The sequence below is a fragment of the Heterocephalus glaber genome, unplaced genomic scaffold (genome assembly GCF_053883595.1).
Source record: "Heterocephalus glaber isolate CG9 unplaced genomic scaffold, H.glaber_assembly_v1.0 deba00001457, whole genome shotgun sequence".
Lineage (NCBI taxonomy): Eukaryota > Metazoa > Chordata > Mammalia > Rodentia > Bathyergidae > Heterocephalus > Heterocephalus glaber.
In genome coordinates this window covers 8,709,523-8,726,685 of record NW_028258305.1, presented here as the reverse complement: position 1 = coordinate 8,726,685, position 17,163 = coordinate 8,709,523, and the positions used below count along the sequence as shown (strand labels likewise).

Here is a 17,163-nt window from a genome sequence, read left to right as displayed (position 1 = left end):
AATGTTCTCCAAAAAGGATAAAGATGTATTATGATATATGTGCAAAATAAAATATTTTTTAAAATAAAAAAAATTTAATGTAATAAATAGCTAACTGATTGTGTCAATTTAAATAAGAAATACTCAACTAAATTGGATCAGCATAGGGTGTGGAAGATCCACCCTAGGGAGGATTGGCTCCTGAATAGTATAAAAGAGAAACGAAGAAGAGAGCCTTGCTTCTGTTTCTTCAGAGGAGCACCAGTCTTCACGTTGGATGTCATGTACCTTCTGGCTTCCAGTGCAGACTTCAGCTTGCTGATACCGACTCACACAGGACTCCACAGAAAACTCCAGGCCTTCAACCTTCGACTGGATCCTTTGGATCTCCAGCGCCGAGAGCCCTTTTGCACTTTTCTGTGCTTCACTGCAGGTAGCTACTGTAAAGTCAGTCTTTTAAATTCTTATATATTTGTATATCCTTGCATTAAATCTGTTTCTTTATTGAGCACGGATTGATAAAAAAAAAAAGTTTCAAAGGTCACAAAACTAGTGAATATCAAAACTGGAAATCAAATCTGGGTCTACCTTGCATGGAGCCCATGAAGGCTATTACTCTATAATGCCCAGAATAGAGTTTGCTCTCTCCCCACCACCTGAATACAATGCCTGTTCTCAGCATCCCCTTTTCTAGGGAGTTTAGATGGCCCTCTTGAAGCTCCCTTTTCACTCTGATCCCATCAGTATCACAGAATATATTGTAATGATCTGTGTATACATTCTCCTCTATTGGACAGTAACCTCTTGAGGGCGGGAATTAAGCTTGTCCTGTGCCTGACACATGGTAAATATGTGCTTGACTTCTACAGCAGGAGAATATCGCTTATATCTAACGTTGCCTCCACTAAGAACATTTCTGGTTTCACGCACCAAAGAATAAGTCCCTGGTGTATACCATAGTGCCTGACAGTGATCAAGTTTTCAATAAACATTTTTCAATAAACAAATGAATTATTCAGCAAGTAATCTCTATTTACAGTACTCTGAATCACATTCCAAGAATAAGCAGCTTCTTGACACCTTTTCTTTGTAATGAGTTAGTATTAGAAATTATTTCTACCCACTAACACTTCAAAATTGGTCATTTTTTCCCATTTTCATTCTCACACTCACATAGAACATGATCTGTGTTTGAAAGTGAGATTTTGACTCAGCCGTGGATTTATCCTACTGCATATTACTAGCGCTTAGTTTAAATCTCTCTCGGCCAAATGTCAGAATGTCATGAATCAGGGGGTGGCACTTAGAGGTGAAGTGAACAGTTAACCTCTAATTTACAAGCTTGCTTTTCCCTGGGATAATTGTGTTAAGGTCGCACGTTCCTTGACCTTTGACGCAACAAAATTCCCTTTAAAAGTGGATTGATGACATATCACTATGACTAACTGAAGATGTGGGATAATGGAAGAACTAAAATAGAATTTGTTAGGTAAGCTGGAATCTTCTTAAAAATATATATACATATATAAATTATCTTTCAAGAAGTTTGCCAGAATTGACAATCCGGTGGACAAAGAGGGAGACACAAAAGAGTCTCCTGAACTGCTCGAAGCGAAAGTGCTCCCTCCCGTGGGAGGGGCCGTCCGCGCCTCCCGGGAAACCGCAGGTGGGGGGCGTGGCCTAGGGCTGGTCCAAGGCTTCAGGGGCGGGGCCGCAGGGCGCGAGAGGCAGGCTGGGAAGAGGCGCCATATTGGCGTTGGCCGCGCCGTATTGTCATAAATAGAGCCGGTTTTGTGGTGTTTTCACTACTCGGTTGGATGCCTCAGTCATAGTAAGTGGGGGAGTGAGCGAACCAGTGAGCTACAACAAGCGACCAGAGGAAAACAGAGAGGGAGAAGGGAAGAGCGGGAACAGGAAAGACTTCAGAGTGAAAGACACTCGCCAGGAGGGAGGCGCAGGAAGCGATGAAAGAGATGTCTGCGTAAGTGGTGGGGGGCGGCGGTTGAGGACGAGGTGGAGAGAGGTGAGCTGAGGTGGTCGTCTCGGGACCCCGTTTCCGTTCCCTGCCCCTTGCACCCCAGCGTGCCCTGGTGGTTGCTTCCCCGCTCTCAGCCGGCCCGCAAGGGCACCTCCCTTGGACTCGGCAGCTCACCTGGCTCCTCCTGCCCGGACGCGGGGACTCTGGAGTCCCCATCTGTCCCCGGCTGTCCCACCTCTGAGGACGCCCTCAAACAAGGATGAGGAGCGAGAGAAGCGCGAGTGTACGTGGGGAGAAATTGTCGGTCACTCTTGCCTCCAGCACTGTCTAAGCCCGTCTGCTTCTGTCTGCATTGGCGCAAATACCATCCCCCTGCCTCCCCCTCCTCCCAGCGGGACTGGCTGTCTTCAGGTCCTCGGGAGTAAAAGACCGTCCAGCCCAGGGGGGTTCTCTGATAAAGACCGAGATCCTGCCCCCCTACCTCCCCACCTAACCACAATATCTACCCGTCTGTACCTTCTGCTCATACTTTGACAAGTCAGAAACAGTTTTTGTGTTTGCCAAGATTTTGTTATACCATCTTACGTTTCGATTTATTAGGAAATAAATGTACAGAAAAAGACAGGATAACAAACACCGTTTGTATAGCCACCACCCGTTTCTCCCAAAGAATAACGTGGTGTGTTTGTACCTATGTATTTTTTTTTTTTAAAAGGCATTCCTGATACATCTGAAGGACTCTCCTATCACCTGCTCTGGTCCCCTTCGGAGATCCTGACTGTCCTGAATTTGATGTTTATTGTTGTGGCATTTTTAATGCTGTTACTATATATGCATTTGTCTATAATAGCTGCCATTGTTTTACTTGTTTTTAAACTTCATATAACTAATATCACACTTGTCATTCGACAGTTTGCTTCTTTGGAGCAACGTGGTATCTGAGCTCTGTTAGTAGTTTCAGTTCTAATTAATTCATATTAACTAATGTGTTGTATTCAATTGTAGGGTTACCCTCTAATTTAGTCCTTTTCCTATTAGTGACAATTATAGGTTATTTCAAAGTTTTTAAGTTTCAGTGTGGCAATGAACATTCTTATACATGTCTCCTTGTACATTGTACTGGACTGTCTCCAGGGTGTTTGGCTATGAGTGATATTGATGGAGAGTTATTTTGTTTTTGTTTTTTCCCTGATAAGATGAGAGAGGTTAAAACCCTAAATTTGGGATTTTAGGGCCAGTAGGGACCTAGATAGCTAACCCCACCCCTCAATCTGGGGATTAAACCCAAGGCCTTCACACTAAGCTACATTCTCCAGCCCCTTTTTAGTGTTGTGTTTTTTTTTGAGACAAGACTTCCCTAAGTTCCCCAGGCTGGGCTCAATCTTGTGATCCTCCTGCCTCAGGCTCCTAGAGTGACTGGTATTACAGGTGTGCACCACCACACCTGTTTTTGTTTATTTTGTGGGTTTTTTTTTTAATTGAGACCTAGGATCATAGTAGCTGAACTGAAGTAGTTTTGGAGAGGAGCATGGAGTAAAGAGGCTTAGTAGTTCAGTTTCTGGCTCTTTTCTCTCTTGAAACCTCAGGTTTTTGCCTGTAAAATAGCACTTACTTGAGACCTTCCTCAGAATTATTGTTGATTAATTGAATGATCATTTGTCAGGAATCAGTCTGTCCGACCTATTATCATATACATATAAACATAATACCAAAAAACCTCTGTAGCTCTTTGAATATAGAAAGCCAAATCTTTATAGACAAATACAATCTGAAATAACAAGTTTTGTTCTACTGCAAAGTAAATATCAGAGAGAAATTAAAGTAACTAGTATGGCTGTTACCCTTTTCTTTGAGTCATTTTGGAGGTATAGGCTATTTTATCGCTCCTTGATTCTTCTCTCATCCTACCTAATGGAATCTTTAAAAATTTTTATTAGCACATATTTGCAGTATATAGTGATTACATTCATCATGGAAAGTTGGTACATGTACATAGCACATCCTGATTCTTTTTACATCCCCTTTCCCTCCCTCCCACCTCCTTGCATCTACCTAATGAAATCTTTAACTGAAGAGTATGCCTTACTCTTGTGGACTTAGTAGTGATAACGTAATGTTTTGTCCAGTTAAAATCTAAAAACAAGCATTATTATAGTTTTTGTGGTTTTAAATTTTTTAATGCATAGTACATATTTATGGGTGCAGTGTGACATTTCAAGTATAGAGTAGGTAGTGATAAATGGTAAATAGGAATATTCATCATCTTAAGACATTTGTTGGGATCATTCAAATTTTCACTATTCTGAAATCTATACACAATTGTCATCAATCACAGTTGTCCCACTGTGCCATAGAACCTTAGAGGTTAATCCTCCTATCCAACTGCAGCCCTGTACCCATTAACCTTCATGTCTCAGTCCCCTTGTGTGTTATTTTTTAATTAGGGCTAAGGTATTCAAGTTAAAAGACTGCTTTTTATTTTGTGATTACATTCTTACTATTGGTATGAAAGGCCCTTTGTGACACCATGATGGTAGATGTTAGGGTTAGTTGGTTAGAGTTAGTTGGTGTTTGTTTTCACTTTGCTTTCATAGTAAAATAAAACTGTACAATCCTTGTCAGTCCCAAAATTTATTTTGAAAACATTGGTTTGTGTAAGCTCCAAACCTCAGGAATTGTCTTGTACTTCACTGAAGGCTAGGGTCTATGGAGGATCACTTTCATTGTATCCTATAAAAGGTTGCCATTTAGTGTAAAGAACTTGATAATTATGCAGTGTGAAAATGGTATGAGTACCAGTCTACAATGAAGAGAACAGTTAATTAGAGTCACAAAATGTTAGGACTATACATTCTGATTCAAGCAAAATGTGTTAATGTGGGTTTCCCAAGGATAAATCTAGTTATAATTTCTTTTTTAAAGCTGGATTATTTCACAAGGACCTTCTAATGGGATGTTTTTGTTACTTAGGGAGAAAAAAACAATTGTTTATATCAAGAGGTTTCTTTTAAGTGTTTGACTGCTTTCCAGATTCTAGATTCTAGATGGTACTTGACTTGGGTCTGCAGGATGTAGTGAACGGGACCCTGGCAGAGATCCCATTCATGCTCTTTGCATTTGAACTGAGTGGTGGTGGTACAGTTGTCCCAATGCCAGCACATGCTGCTTTTGGCTTGCAAAGACATCCTAACCATGAAAGCTGGAGGCAGTATGAATAGCCCTTCATAAACAAACATAAAATATCCATTGTTTTCTTTTTTGAAAAAATGTTTGTCCCAACTGTTAGTATTAAATAAACTTTTAAGGTAGCTTAATTAATGTGAGTGGATTGAGAAATTTGATGTTTCATTATAATATGACTTTAAATTTTTTACTGTTTCTTTTTCCCTGAACAGAAACACCATGCTGGACAGCCAGCGTCAACAAAAACATTATGGAATTACCTCTCCAATTAGTTTGGCGTGTCCTAAAGAAATTGATCATATTTACACACAGAAATTAATTGATGCCATGAAACCTTTTGGAGTGTTTGAAGATGAAGAAGAATTGAATCACAGGTATGAAATTGAAAACTATAAAATATTTTATAGTATATTACCTAATTGTTAATTCTACAAACATACTGAATACTCACTGTGTGCTGCCTAGGAATACAAAATGTCAAAAAGAAGAAAATGCTTGGCTGTCCTGGAGCTTACATTTTAGGTGGAGTTTAGAGGAGATTGACAATTAGTCAAATAAGTAAAATAAATGCAGTGTTACATAATAACTGCCAATCAGAAAATAAAGCTGGGGAGAGGTTTCCAGAGAATGTGTCATTGAGAAAACGACAAGGAAAAATTTGAAGGTGAAGGAGATTGTGGTACTTGAGAAAAAGCACTGTGGTAGAAAGCCTGAGATAATATACCTGGTATGTTTGAGGAGTACATAGTAAATTCAGATCCTGGATATCTAAAACTGTAAATAAGTGGGGAAAGTTGAGCTTAAAAGAAAGTGAAGTGGAGGGGAGCTTGGAGGGAGGGCAAGGGCACTGAGGACCTTACAATAACTGAGGTATTAGAAACATTTTATTTTATTCTGAGTGAAATGAGAAGCTATGAGAGTTTTGAGTAGAAGATTGATATGATTTGGCTAATGTCTTAATACATTCACTCTGTTTTGAGAATAGTTTGAAGTGGGATTCAAGGGCCATTCTGATAATCTCAGAAGGAAAGGATGGTGCCTGCCACCTGGACAAGGGCTGTAGAGGTGATAAGTAGTAGTAGACTTCTGGATATGTTTTAAAGGTAGGGTTGTTTAATGACTGAATGTTAGAGAGTTTTCAAAGATAATGCCAAGGTTTTTAGTCTCAGCACCTTAAAGGATGGAGTTTCGTTTTCTGGAGAAGACTGAGGGAGAAGCAAGTTTGGACACATCAGGAGTTTTGCATGCTATCTTTGAGATGCCTAAACCCTGCTTTTCTTTTTTAATGTGAATTTGTTTATACCTTGATTGCAGATTTGTTTAAATATGCCAAACTGCTTTTATTAAATATTATTTCATAAAAAGTCAATAATTTATCTATTTTTAATTTTCCCAAAGACATAGGATAAGCAGTGAAAGAATCCTAGTCTCTAGAGCCACATTGAATTGATTTAATTCCATAGTAAGGCAAAGAAAATTGACAGTTCAGTTGGAGTCTGTGGCCTCAGTTAAGATAACTTTTTGATTTTAATTAGGTTTTTTTGATTTTTGAAAATAGCTCAAAGACCCAAAATACTATTATCACATGTATTGTCTTTTTGGCACTCTTAGGGATCTAAGAACACCAAAGATGTGCTGCTGTGTATCAGCATATATGATAGCATTGGCACATATACAATATGCTTTTACCCTAGTCCCAACACCCTGATACTGCCTGTATGTTCATTTCTTTAATAGTGTTTGTTTTCCATTTTAATCTACAGTTTAAAGTTTTAATCTTTTTTTTTTATTGTAGGCTGGTTGTTCTTGGCAAATTGAACAATTTAGTAAAAGAATGGATTTCTGATGTCAGTGAGAGCAAGGTAAGACTATACTACATGGAATTCTTTGTTTCAGTATATCCTGGTCATTCATCCTGACAATAAGATGTAAGAGTTGAGAATTTGCAAGCCTAAAGAAATTGATCATATTTACACACAGAAATTAATTGATGCATTAATCTGAAATACATTAGAACCTGGAAATGAATTCGTCTAGACACTTGAATTTCTAAGTAGATGAGGGTTTACCCTAGAGGTAGCCTAATTAGCTACATGTCTACATAAAAGTCTTGTTTGATCCAAATGTAGTGGACCAAAATGTAAATATCAGGAGATTTTACTTAAAAAGACAGGTCTTAGGCTTATTATGAAATAATATGTGGTAGCACTGACCTGTTTTTGTGCATAGCAGAAATTGTCTTGAGTAAGATTGGGCTGCTGCCCTCCAGTGCCTCACAGCACTGCTCCACTCTTACCTGTACTGACCAGGTGACTGCCATTTATCAGATCTTGTATTTCTTATGTTGGGCTCTTATTTGCATGTGTGCTTGCCTCCTGACATAGGCTTTTGCAAACCCTAATTTATAATTATATAACAATTTTCTTGTGTAATTTATTTTTCCTTATTTTCAAGAATGTTTTAAATAAAAGTTTCATTATTCTCTCACAATCATTGCTATGAAAGTTATTTCTGAGGTTGTACTAAAATTGGGTAGAACATTTTCAATTGGGTGGTAACTATATTCATCAGCTTTCCATCACTGTAACAAAATACCTGGGATAGGCTACTTAAGAAGAAAAGAGGTGTGGTTAGCTCACAGTTTTGGAAGTTCAAGTCCAAGATTAGTTGACCCTGTTGTTTTGGGACAATGGCAAGTACGTGGAAAGGAGATTGGGTTATGAAATAAATTGGCAGCTGGAGCTTCAGAAAAGAAGGTACATAGAAGCATTTTGTGGGGCTCAGGGATGTAGCTCAGTGGTGCAGCGCCTGCCTGGTAATAAACACAAGGCCCTGAGTTCGATTCCCGGTACCAAAAAATGAAAAAGAAGCATTTTGTGGAGATTTTCAGTAGCAGGTCCAAAAGTCCTTAACCTTGGTAGTGCCAGGAAAAATGCACTGGCAACTTTTGAGTGAAAAAGCTACATAATAGAATAAGTAAAGAACATTAGCCAGTGAATTTTGTGCAACATAGAGGTAGGAGAAATGAAAGACTACGAGCAAGGATAAAGTTTAGAATAACTACTAAAGAGCATAAGCCTAGAGGAATAGTTGAATAGGAAGGCAACAAATATAAAGGATATAAAGCAAGACTTAGTCAAAAAAAAGATAGGTTTGGGCAGTAAAGATAATGAGGAATAGAAATAGGGAAATCAGAAGGGGTACTTGGTTTTTGTCATAGGAAAAATATTTTCTTTGAAGCATGGATACTGAAGTGGATTGAGATATCTGAGTTAAAATAGATGATAGGCAGTTTAATTGTGATACAAATAATGTTAATTGAAAGTTTTAGATTAGCTCTCATAAGGACATCAGTCAGGAATTTCTTCACTTTCCTGAGAAAGGTTGTAGAGCTAGAGTCAAGAAATTAAACATACCTGTCACAAAAAAGGGAGGTGGAATTGGCCAAGTGTATTATATTGTAAAGAGCTGAAACTTCATTAGTTTGGTAAAGAGTTCCTGGGTGGCTGTTGAAAGTGAAAAAGCCAAAGGGATTTGGAGGGGTCAAGTAGGGTCAGGTGATAAAAAAATGTTCTTTTGTGTGATAAAGTGTAGGTATGTGTAGTGTACATAAATCTGTTTCGTCTTTCCTGTGAGAATGAATATTTTTCATTCTATTCAGGACAGCCAAAAGAGCCCTGAAGTACTTTTAAAAATCTCATGATACCAACGTACATAAATGTACCATATGGATTTAATTTGCTTAATAAAAGGCAGTACGCATTTAGGTACTTTCTATGTTAAACAACTTGAATGATTGACTTTTTGCTTAATTTTATTTTAGAATCTTCCTCCTTCTGTTGTGGCTACTGTTGGTGGTAAAATTTTTACATTTGGATCATATAGGCTTGGCGTACACACCAAAGGTAATTGCTTTTCTGTTATTATCTGCTAATAAGAACTTTTTAATAAACATGTATTTTGTTGTTCACAGAAAATACAAAAGAACAAAATTCCCATTGACTCACTACTTAATGCTAACCACTGTTAACATTTTGTTGTATTTATAGTTCATACTTTGTTCTGAATGCTTATATGAACTTTAATGAAAATGATGTATAATAACTCTTCTTAATATGAAATACTTTGATTTGTAGGAGCTGACATTGATGCACTTTGTGTGGCTCCACGACATGTAGAGAGATCTGACTTTTTTCAGTCTTTCTTTGAAAAATTGAAACACCAGGATGGCATTAGAAACTTAAGAGTAAGTATTCTTTGGCATTTAATATTTTGAACTTAGTAACATACCTCTAAAAGTTAAGGCTTATGATTATTGAATTACCTTTTAAGAAGCTGATATATCTTGTTAAAATAACACATAAAGATTAAGAACATGGGCTTTATAGTTGCAGAGTTGGGTTTGCATCTAGAATCTTGTTTAAGCTCTTAATTTTTAGTCAGGTTACCTCTTTTTGAGCTGATTTTCTCATCTATGGAACAGAAATGTGTTGATAACTTTTATAAGGTTTTTTAATGAAATAATTTATATAAACCATTTAAAATCTGATAGATAGTTGATACATGTTAAATTGTGGATGCTATTGTTTTAGTAACTATATGTGGATATCTAATTCAGCAAATAAAATTTCAGTACCAATAATTTGTACTTTATTGTACCTTAGCCCTACAGGTACTATTTTTTTTTAAGTCATGAGCTCTGATTATTTCTAAATTTCTAACACTAGTGCTCTTTCTAAATAATCAGTCTTCAATTTAGACCCAGGAAATGCTTAGTACCCTGATGACAGCAATTCTACCTTCCAGTTTCTCCCCTCTCCCCAGTACTGGGAATCGAACTCAGGACCTTGTGCTTGCCAGGCAGGTGCAGCACCCATTGAGCTATGTCCCCAATCCCTGCCTTCCAATTTCTGATGAATGTTTTTAGTAGGATAATAATTTAGACAACTACTGCTATAGACATATTGTGTATCTTTAATAACAGGTCACAAAATAGAAGTCCTTAACCTGAATATAAGACCAAGAACATTTTCACTTTTTTTATTGTGTTAAAATACAAATTGGGAGCAAAGATACTCACTGGCAGTAAATAAAAGTAGAGAAGATTATACTGTGTGTTATAATTGTTTCTCTCTTTTGTAGGCTGTCGAAGATGCTTTTGTACCTGTTATAAAATTTGAGTTCGATGGCATTGAGGTATTTAATATTTTTTTGACTTTATATTTGAACCTTTTAGCCCATAAGGTTTATGTTTTGTTTTTAAATGAAACTTAAACAAGCACATATCTTGAAGATTCAGTCTAAAGAGGCCCTCACCTTCCTCTTTCCTATTTCTCTTGTTCATGATGGAAAATGAACCAATCTCCATTCCTACTCCCATGATTTTTTGATATACATCTTTCTCATTCCCATAATCTCCTAAAATAATGATATCATTATAATTTTGTTTTGAGCAGTATTCTGTTTTATAAATTATTGCCTTATAGTTACACTGAGTATACTAAATACCATTCTTTTTTTTTTTTTTTTTTTCTAAATACCATTCTTTGCTAGCTGATACGCTTTTTTTCTTGGGAGTTAATTGTTTTGGGTTTTGTTTGTTTTTATACGTAGGACTAACTTAAATCCAGTCTTCCTTAGTTAGTTGTCTCTACCTTCTTGAAATAAATTTAGATTTATCAATTATTATCATCTTGAAAAAAAATCTTACAGACACTTTTCACCTGTTCCGATCTAAGCTGATTGTTTTTCATGACTGATGTACAGCTATCCTGGCATCTTCCTTTACTGTCATGGAATTTTCTTTTGCTTCCTTCTTAAATTTTCTTTCTTGATTTACTCTATTTACTGGAGCTCCTCCACTAGCCTGAAAAAAAAGCACTTTTTTTATACCTTGTATGTTTAAAAATGTCTTCAGTTCTCATACTAACTTGATAATTTGAGTATATAGCATTCTAGGTAAGACTTTTTGCGTTGTGTTTTTTTTTGGTACCGGGGATCAAACTCGGGTCTTTGCACTTGCACAGCAGGCGGTGAAACTACTGAGCTAAATCCCCAGCCCTCTAAGTAAGACTTTTAAAGGCCTTTCTGCATTGTCTTCTAGCTTCTGTGGTGTATTGAGAATTGTTACAGCATTTTGATTTCTCTTTCTTTGTATATAATCACTCCTTGTCTCAGGAAGCATAACTTCTTCATATTTTAAAATTCTTGATAATATAAGAATTGTCTTTTCAACCAGTGTGCTAGGCATTCAGTGATCCTCTGAATTTGGAAATTTTGTCCTTCAGTTCTTAGAACTTTTATTAAATTCTCTTGGACTTCCTGTCTTTATTTTCTTTTTCTTTTTCTGTTGGACTCCTAACATTTTAATGCCTTTAGAACAGCATTTTTAAACATCTCTTTCTTCCTACTTAATAAGCACATCTTTATGTTTTAGTTCTACTCTTTGGTGTTATCTCATCTTTAAAACTTTGTTATTTTTCATTTCTACTGTCATATTTTTAATTTCTAAGAATACTTTTTAATTTTCTAAGTGTTCCTTTTTATTGATGTGTTTATAACCACCTGTCCTTATTTCCTGTATTCATCATTTTATATCTGCTTTATTAGGTCTACTGAGTCTGATACCTACCACTTGTCCATCTGCATTTCAGCTTTCATAGCTTTTACTGTTATCTTCTAGCAAGCAGGTCATTCCTTTAAAATGAAAATTAAACATTAAACAAAATTTTCCTATTTTAGTTGGATTTTAAAAAGGAGTAATAGTAAATGTGTGTTAGACCACCTTTATGTAGAAATTCACTCATAATTTTGATTTTTTTTAAATGTTCAGCATGTATGCTAAAGTCCAAATGTTTTCCTTAATTAAAAAATTTCACTACCTTAAACTTCACAGTCTTAAAACTTCACAGTGATTTTTCCACAAGATTCCCTATGTATGCCTTTTGAAATATTGGTAGAACTTCCCAAACTAATAATTTTTTGAGGTGGGATGAGGGAAAATGGACTAGAAAGAGAAAAAGTAATATTTCTCTCTCTCTCTCTCCTCTCTTTTCTCTCTCCAAAGATTGATCTAGTCTTTGCAAGACTGGCAATACAAACCATATCAGATAATTTAGATCTAAGAGATGACTCTCGCCTGAGAAGCCTTGATATAAGATGTATTCGCAGTCTAAATGGTAAGCTTCTGGGCCAGGGATTTAGCTCAGTGGTTCCGCTGCTTGCCTCGCAAGTGCAGGGTCCCGAGTTCAATCCCCGGTACCAAAAAAAACAATATTATCCATAAATGGTAAGCTTCTGAAAAATCTCAGATATATGCGGGGGTTCTTTTTGGACAGCTATTAAGAGATTGGACTGACTCATTAAAAGTGATGTTGGCTGGGGGTATGGGTCTCAATAGTAGAGCACATACTTAAAATGTGAGAGACCCTGGGTTCAATCCCCAGCACTAAAAAAAAGTTGTAATTTTCTTATACAGATAATATGACTGTATTTAAGTAACTTAAAAGCTGCAAATTTACATGAAAGGTTTTTCATTTTTAGAATTGTGGTTCACAAACTTAACTGGTGTCAGGACCTCTTTAAACCCTTACTAAAATTTATTGAACTGCAAAGTGAGGGCTGGGATATAGCTCATACAGCACTCACCTAGCACATGTGAGGCCCTGGGTTCAATCCACAGCACCACCAAAAATCAAAAAATTGTGAAATGCTTTTGTTTATGTGGGTTATATTAGTCAATATTTACCATATTACAAATAAAATATTTTCTCATTTAGAAACACCAGTACCAATTATAATAAACCAATTATAAATTTAATATAAAGCTTTTTGTATGAAGAATAGCTTTTTTTTTGCATTTTTGTAAATCTCTTCAATGATTAACTTAACACAGTACTTTGTTTTGATTAAAATAGAAGAAAAAATCTATCCTCTTACAGATATGTACTTGATAAAGGGAAAGTGTTTTAAAAGCATTTTCAGGTAATTGGAGTTGTTCTTTGATACTACACCAAAACTTGACCATTGATAGTTTATCAACTTTTTTGAAGTATAATTACATACCATGAAACTCATCTTTTCCAAGTGTACAATTTGCTGTTCTCTGGTGTATTCACAGAGTTGTACAATGTAATCCTATTTTAGAACATTTCATCGCCCTCAAAAGATGCCTCGTACCCATTTGCAGTCATTTTCCCTTTCAACCCCCAGTCTATCACAACCATTAATCTGTCTATAGATTTGTCTTTGCTAGATATTTCATATGAATGGGATCTTATATACAGTAGACTTTTGCATAGGACTTCTTTCACTTAGCCTTTATAGTGTGCATGAAGTTCATCCATGTTTGTATTTGTTCCTTTTTTATTGCTGAAAAGTGATAGTTTCTAAAGGTTAATTGGAATATGGAATCTATGAAATTTTGTACTGTTATATTATTATCCATTGGTCTATTTTGTCCTTTGATTGAATCTTTTACCCATGCATGATTTCATACTGTCATACCTTGGTCATTTGGAAAATATTGGTTCACAAGTTATGTGTATTTTTAAAATGTTAACATACATTATATTATAAAATTGCATTCATTAATATCACCACTAATTTTGTTTTAAAAGTCTTAAGTATTGTAAAGCTTACAGTAGCCAATACAAGTTATCCAAAATTCTAACTTAACTTGATAGCTTAGATTTCATTATTGAGAATTAATTTTGTCATTTTTCCCCCCTAAAGTAACAAATTCACTTTCAGAATATCTCCTGAATATTCACTTTGAATAACCATAGTTTATTAGCCATACTTTCAAGTAAAACTGATATTCCTTGAAAAAAAACAGGTGGTTCAGTTTATAGCTGAAGTGATCACTCACATTTTTTCCTGAACTGTGTGTGGTGATGAAGATACATTGTATACTAATATATTTTGTTGCTATTGCCTTGATTCACTGCTAAAGTAACAGCAGTTCTATCCATCCTTGATTATGCACCATCATTGCAAATGTTAACATAGTAAAGAAGGCAAAAAAGCCTTGGTATTTTAAAAATAGGTTTTTATTATTATTTAAAAATAGATGTAAACAGATTCTCAAAGCCCACAAACAACATTGAGAATGACTTGTGTCTTTCGTTTAACATAATCATTGCATTTTGGTGTACTTCCAGAGTGTAACAGTAAATCAGGATTTGTGAATAAGATTTGTATTAGAGCATTTAACAGTTAACACCTTTGGGGGATTCAGTTAACAAAGTTTGACATGGAAGAAAATTTAAAAATACTCAGACCCATCTATATTCTAATAGTAGATTTGATTCCCATGTACTTTTTTAATGAATCAGAAACAAAGTACTTTCTCAAATATATTGCTAAATTTCAAATACATAGAGAAATAAACCCTGATATACTACTGTCTTTCATATTTGTAACATTTGAGATCTGGAGGTTAGGAAAAGATTTGAATTGAGTTTTGAATAGTGAAAAAAAAATGAATGTTTTGTCTTTTTTCAGGATGTAGAGTTACTGATGAAATTTTGCATTTAGTGCCAAATAAAGAAACTTTTAGACTCACCCTAAGAGCAGTCAAATTATGGGCAAAACGTAAGTATCTAAGTCTTATGTTTACATTATAAAATTCTAATTTTGTTACTGGTGATAGAAGCCCATATGAAAACTGAGCCTATTTATACCATCAGGGATTGAGGCCCAGTAAACTTTGGAATAGTTCATTTTTCAGGTGTAACGGTTATGTGTTCTGTATGTGACTCTCCTTCCTTGGGTGAAACCTGAAAACCTCCAGATTTTCCATCTCAGGTTTCAGCCATACACATACATGCACACACTTCTATATGTACAAGGGGAAATCAAAAATACAGTAAGTGCTTTTTTTAACTTATTATTGTGGAAGACACATTACCAAGAGTGATGGATAAGTGTGTTAAAAGCTAGGGGGAGAGTATTTTGAGGGGAGTTAATGGCAGTGTGTCTGTTAGTGTAATACATTTTTTAATTAAATATATCATAAAGGCCTTTTTTCTAGTCCCCAGCTGGCACAGGACATTCTGTATTATTTGTAACTTCACTTATGCATCACTTAACAGTGGTGATACATTTTGAGAAATGCATTATGAAATATAGATATTCCTTATTTTAACAACCCACCTGTTTAGTGACTGTTCGGACTTAATGTTCATTCAGACTTATGAACTGTCTTTTTTTTTGTACAGTTCTGTACATTGTTTATAAAACCTCAGTGTCTTTTTTATACAGTATACCTTGTTTATACAGTAGTGTAATTTTTGCTGATTGTACTGTATAGTCCTGTAGTTTTATCTTCCATTATACGTTACAGTACTGCATGTAAGTTATGCAGATAAAAGTAAAGTCATCAAGTTGGAGTTTCCTTTGACCATTTCTTTGTTCTGAATATTGTGATGTACATACTATATATAATTCGTCATTTAGGACCTAGTCGCAAGACCATGACTCTGTCATTAAATGAGGAATGTCTATAATTTCTTTGTGCAAATATCATAGAACACACTTCTATAAATCTCGATGATATAGCCTGCCACACATCTAGGATGTAAACCTATACAGCATGTACTGAATACCGTAAGCAGTTATAGCACATTAGTAAGTATTTGTGTATCTAAAGATATTTAAATAATGAAAAGGTGCACAGCACATACCATGAATGGAGCTTATAAGACTAGAAGTAGCTCTGAATCAGTGAATGAGTGGAGCACCTGGTGATCTAATAGGCAATGAGCTTAGCATGAATGGCTCCTTGTTGATTTTAATATTGTGTTCCTAGGGGAAAAATTCTAAGAAATACTCTTAAGAATAAAGTTATCCTATTGAATGACAAGGATCGAATTATAGTCTAACAATAATAAATATATTAATTTTTCAGGACGTGGTATTTATTCCAACATGCTGGGATTCCTTGGTGGTGTCTCCTGGGCAATGCTAGTTGCAAGAACTTGCCAGCTATATCCAAATGCAGCAGCTTCTACTTTAGTTCATAAGTTTTTCTTAGTTTTTTCCAAGTGGTAAGTATATATAGGTACTTAGACTATTTATTAATTTCTGCTTATATGTAAATTTATTTGGAAAATTAAGAGCTATGCACAGACTTTTTCTGTTCTTTTTTAAAACATTCCTTAAGTTTTAAAAACTTAGCAAATTTGAGGCAGTTAGCACATCCAGATAGCATTTTTTTATTTCTGTTTTTCTTTGATAACTAAGTATTGTATATATTTACAGGGTACCATGATGTGATATTTTGTTATATGTACACATTATATGCCCATGATACTCAAATCAAGATAAACATCTGTCCCCTCAAATATTTTTCTTTTTCTTTTCCTTTTTTTTTTTTTTGTACTGGGGATTGAACTCAGGACCTTGCGCTTGCATGACAGGCGCAGTGCCACTGAGCTAAATCCCTGGCCCAATATTTTTTTTGTGATGAAGATACACAAAATATTTTCTTTTTAGTATTTATGAATATACAGTACACTAGCATTACCTTTAGTCACCTTACTGTGCAGTAGAACACTAGAACATATTTCTCTCATCAAACTGTAACCGAGTACCTATAAACCAACATTTCCTCAACCTTCACATTGCCTTACTCTTTCTACCCTCTGGTGTTAATGTTCTACTCTCAACTTCTGTAAGATCTATGTTCTTAGATTCCACATAGGTGTGCGATGGTGCAGTATTTTTCTTTGCCTGGCTCACTTCACTTAACATAATGACCTCCAGCTCTGTCCATATTATCACAAATTACTGTGTTTCATCTTTTATATAGATGCCACTTTTTTAAAATAGTATGCCATTGGCCGGGGATTTAGCTCAGTGGTTTCGCCGCCTGCTGCGCAGGTGCAACGACCCGAGTTCAATCGCCGGTACCGGGGGAAAAAAAAAAAAAAATAGTATACCATTTTCTTGCCAGGAGTTGTAAATGAGGGCCTTTAGCTTGGGAAAGAGGTTATAGTAGATTTTTCTCTGCATATTACAAC

The 17,163-nt window shown here is 35.7% G+C and overlaps 1 protein-coding gene across 2 annotated transcripts in view; it reads left to right on the top strand.

Moving 5' to 3' along the window:
• The first annotated feature begins 1,677 nt into the window (after positions 1–1,677).
• Papolg (poly(A) polymerase gamma) overlaps positions 1,678–17,163 on the top strand; it is a 29,160-nt gene continuing 13,674 nt past the window's right edge. Inside the window, exons 1-9 of one of the 2 annotated variants that reach the window (XM_004867243.3) lie at positions 1,678–1,960; positions 5,353–5,514; positions 6,936–7,002; positions 8,964–9,045; positions 9,277–9,386; positions 10,283–10,336; positions 12,207–12,318; positions 14,645–14,734; positions 16,050–16,188. In XM_004867243.3, the coding sequence (XP_004867300.1) occupies positions 1,944–1,960; positions 5,353–5,514; positions 6,936–7,002; positions 8,964–9,045; positions 9,277–9,386; positions 10,283–10,336; positions 12,207–12,318; positions 14,645–14,734; positions 16,050–16,188 (833 nt within the window). In that variant the 5' untranslated portion in view covers positions 1,678–1,943. The remainder of the gene's footprint in view (positions 1,961–5,352; positions 5,515–6,935; positions 7,003–8,963; positions 9,046–9,276; positions 9,387–10,282; positions 10,337–12,206; positions 12,319–14,644; positions 14,735–16,049; positions 16,189–17,163) is intronic. The other variant, XM_021246293.2, reaches the window with a different exon arrangement.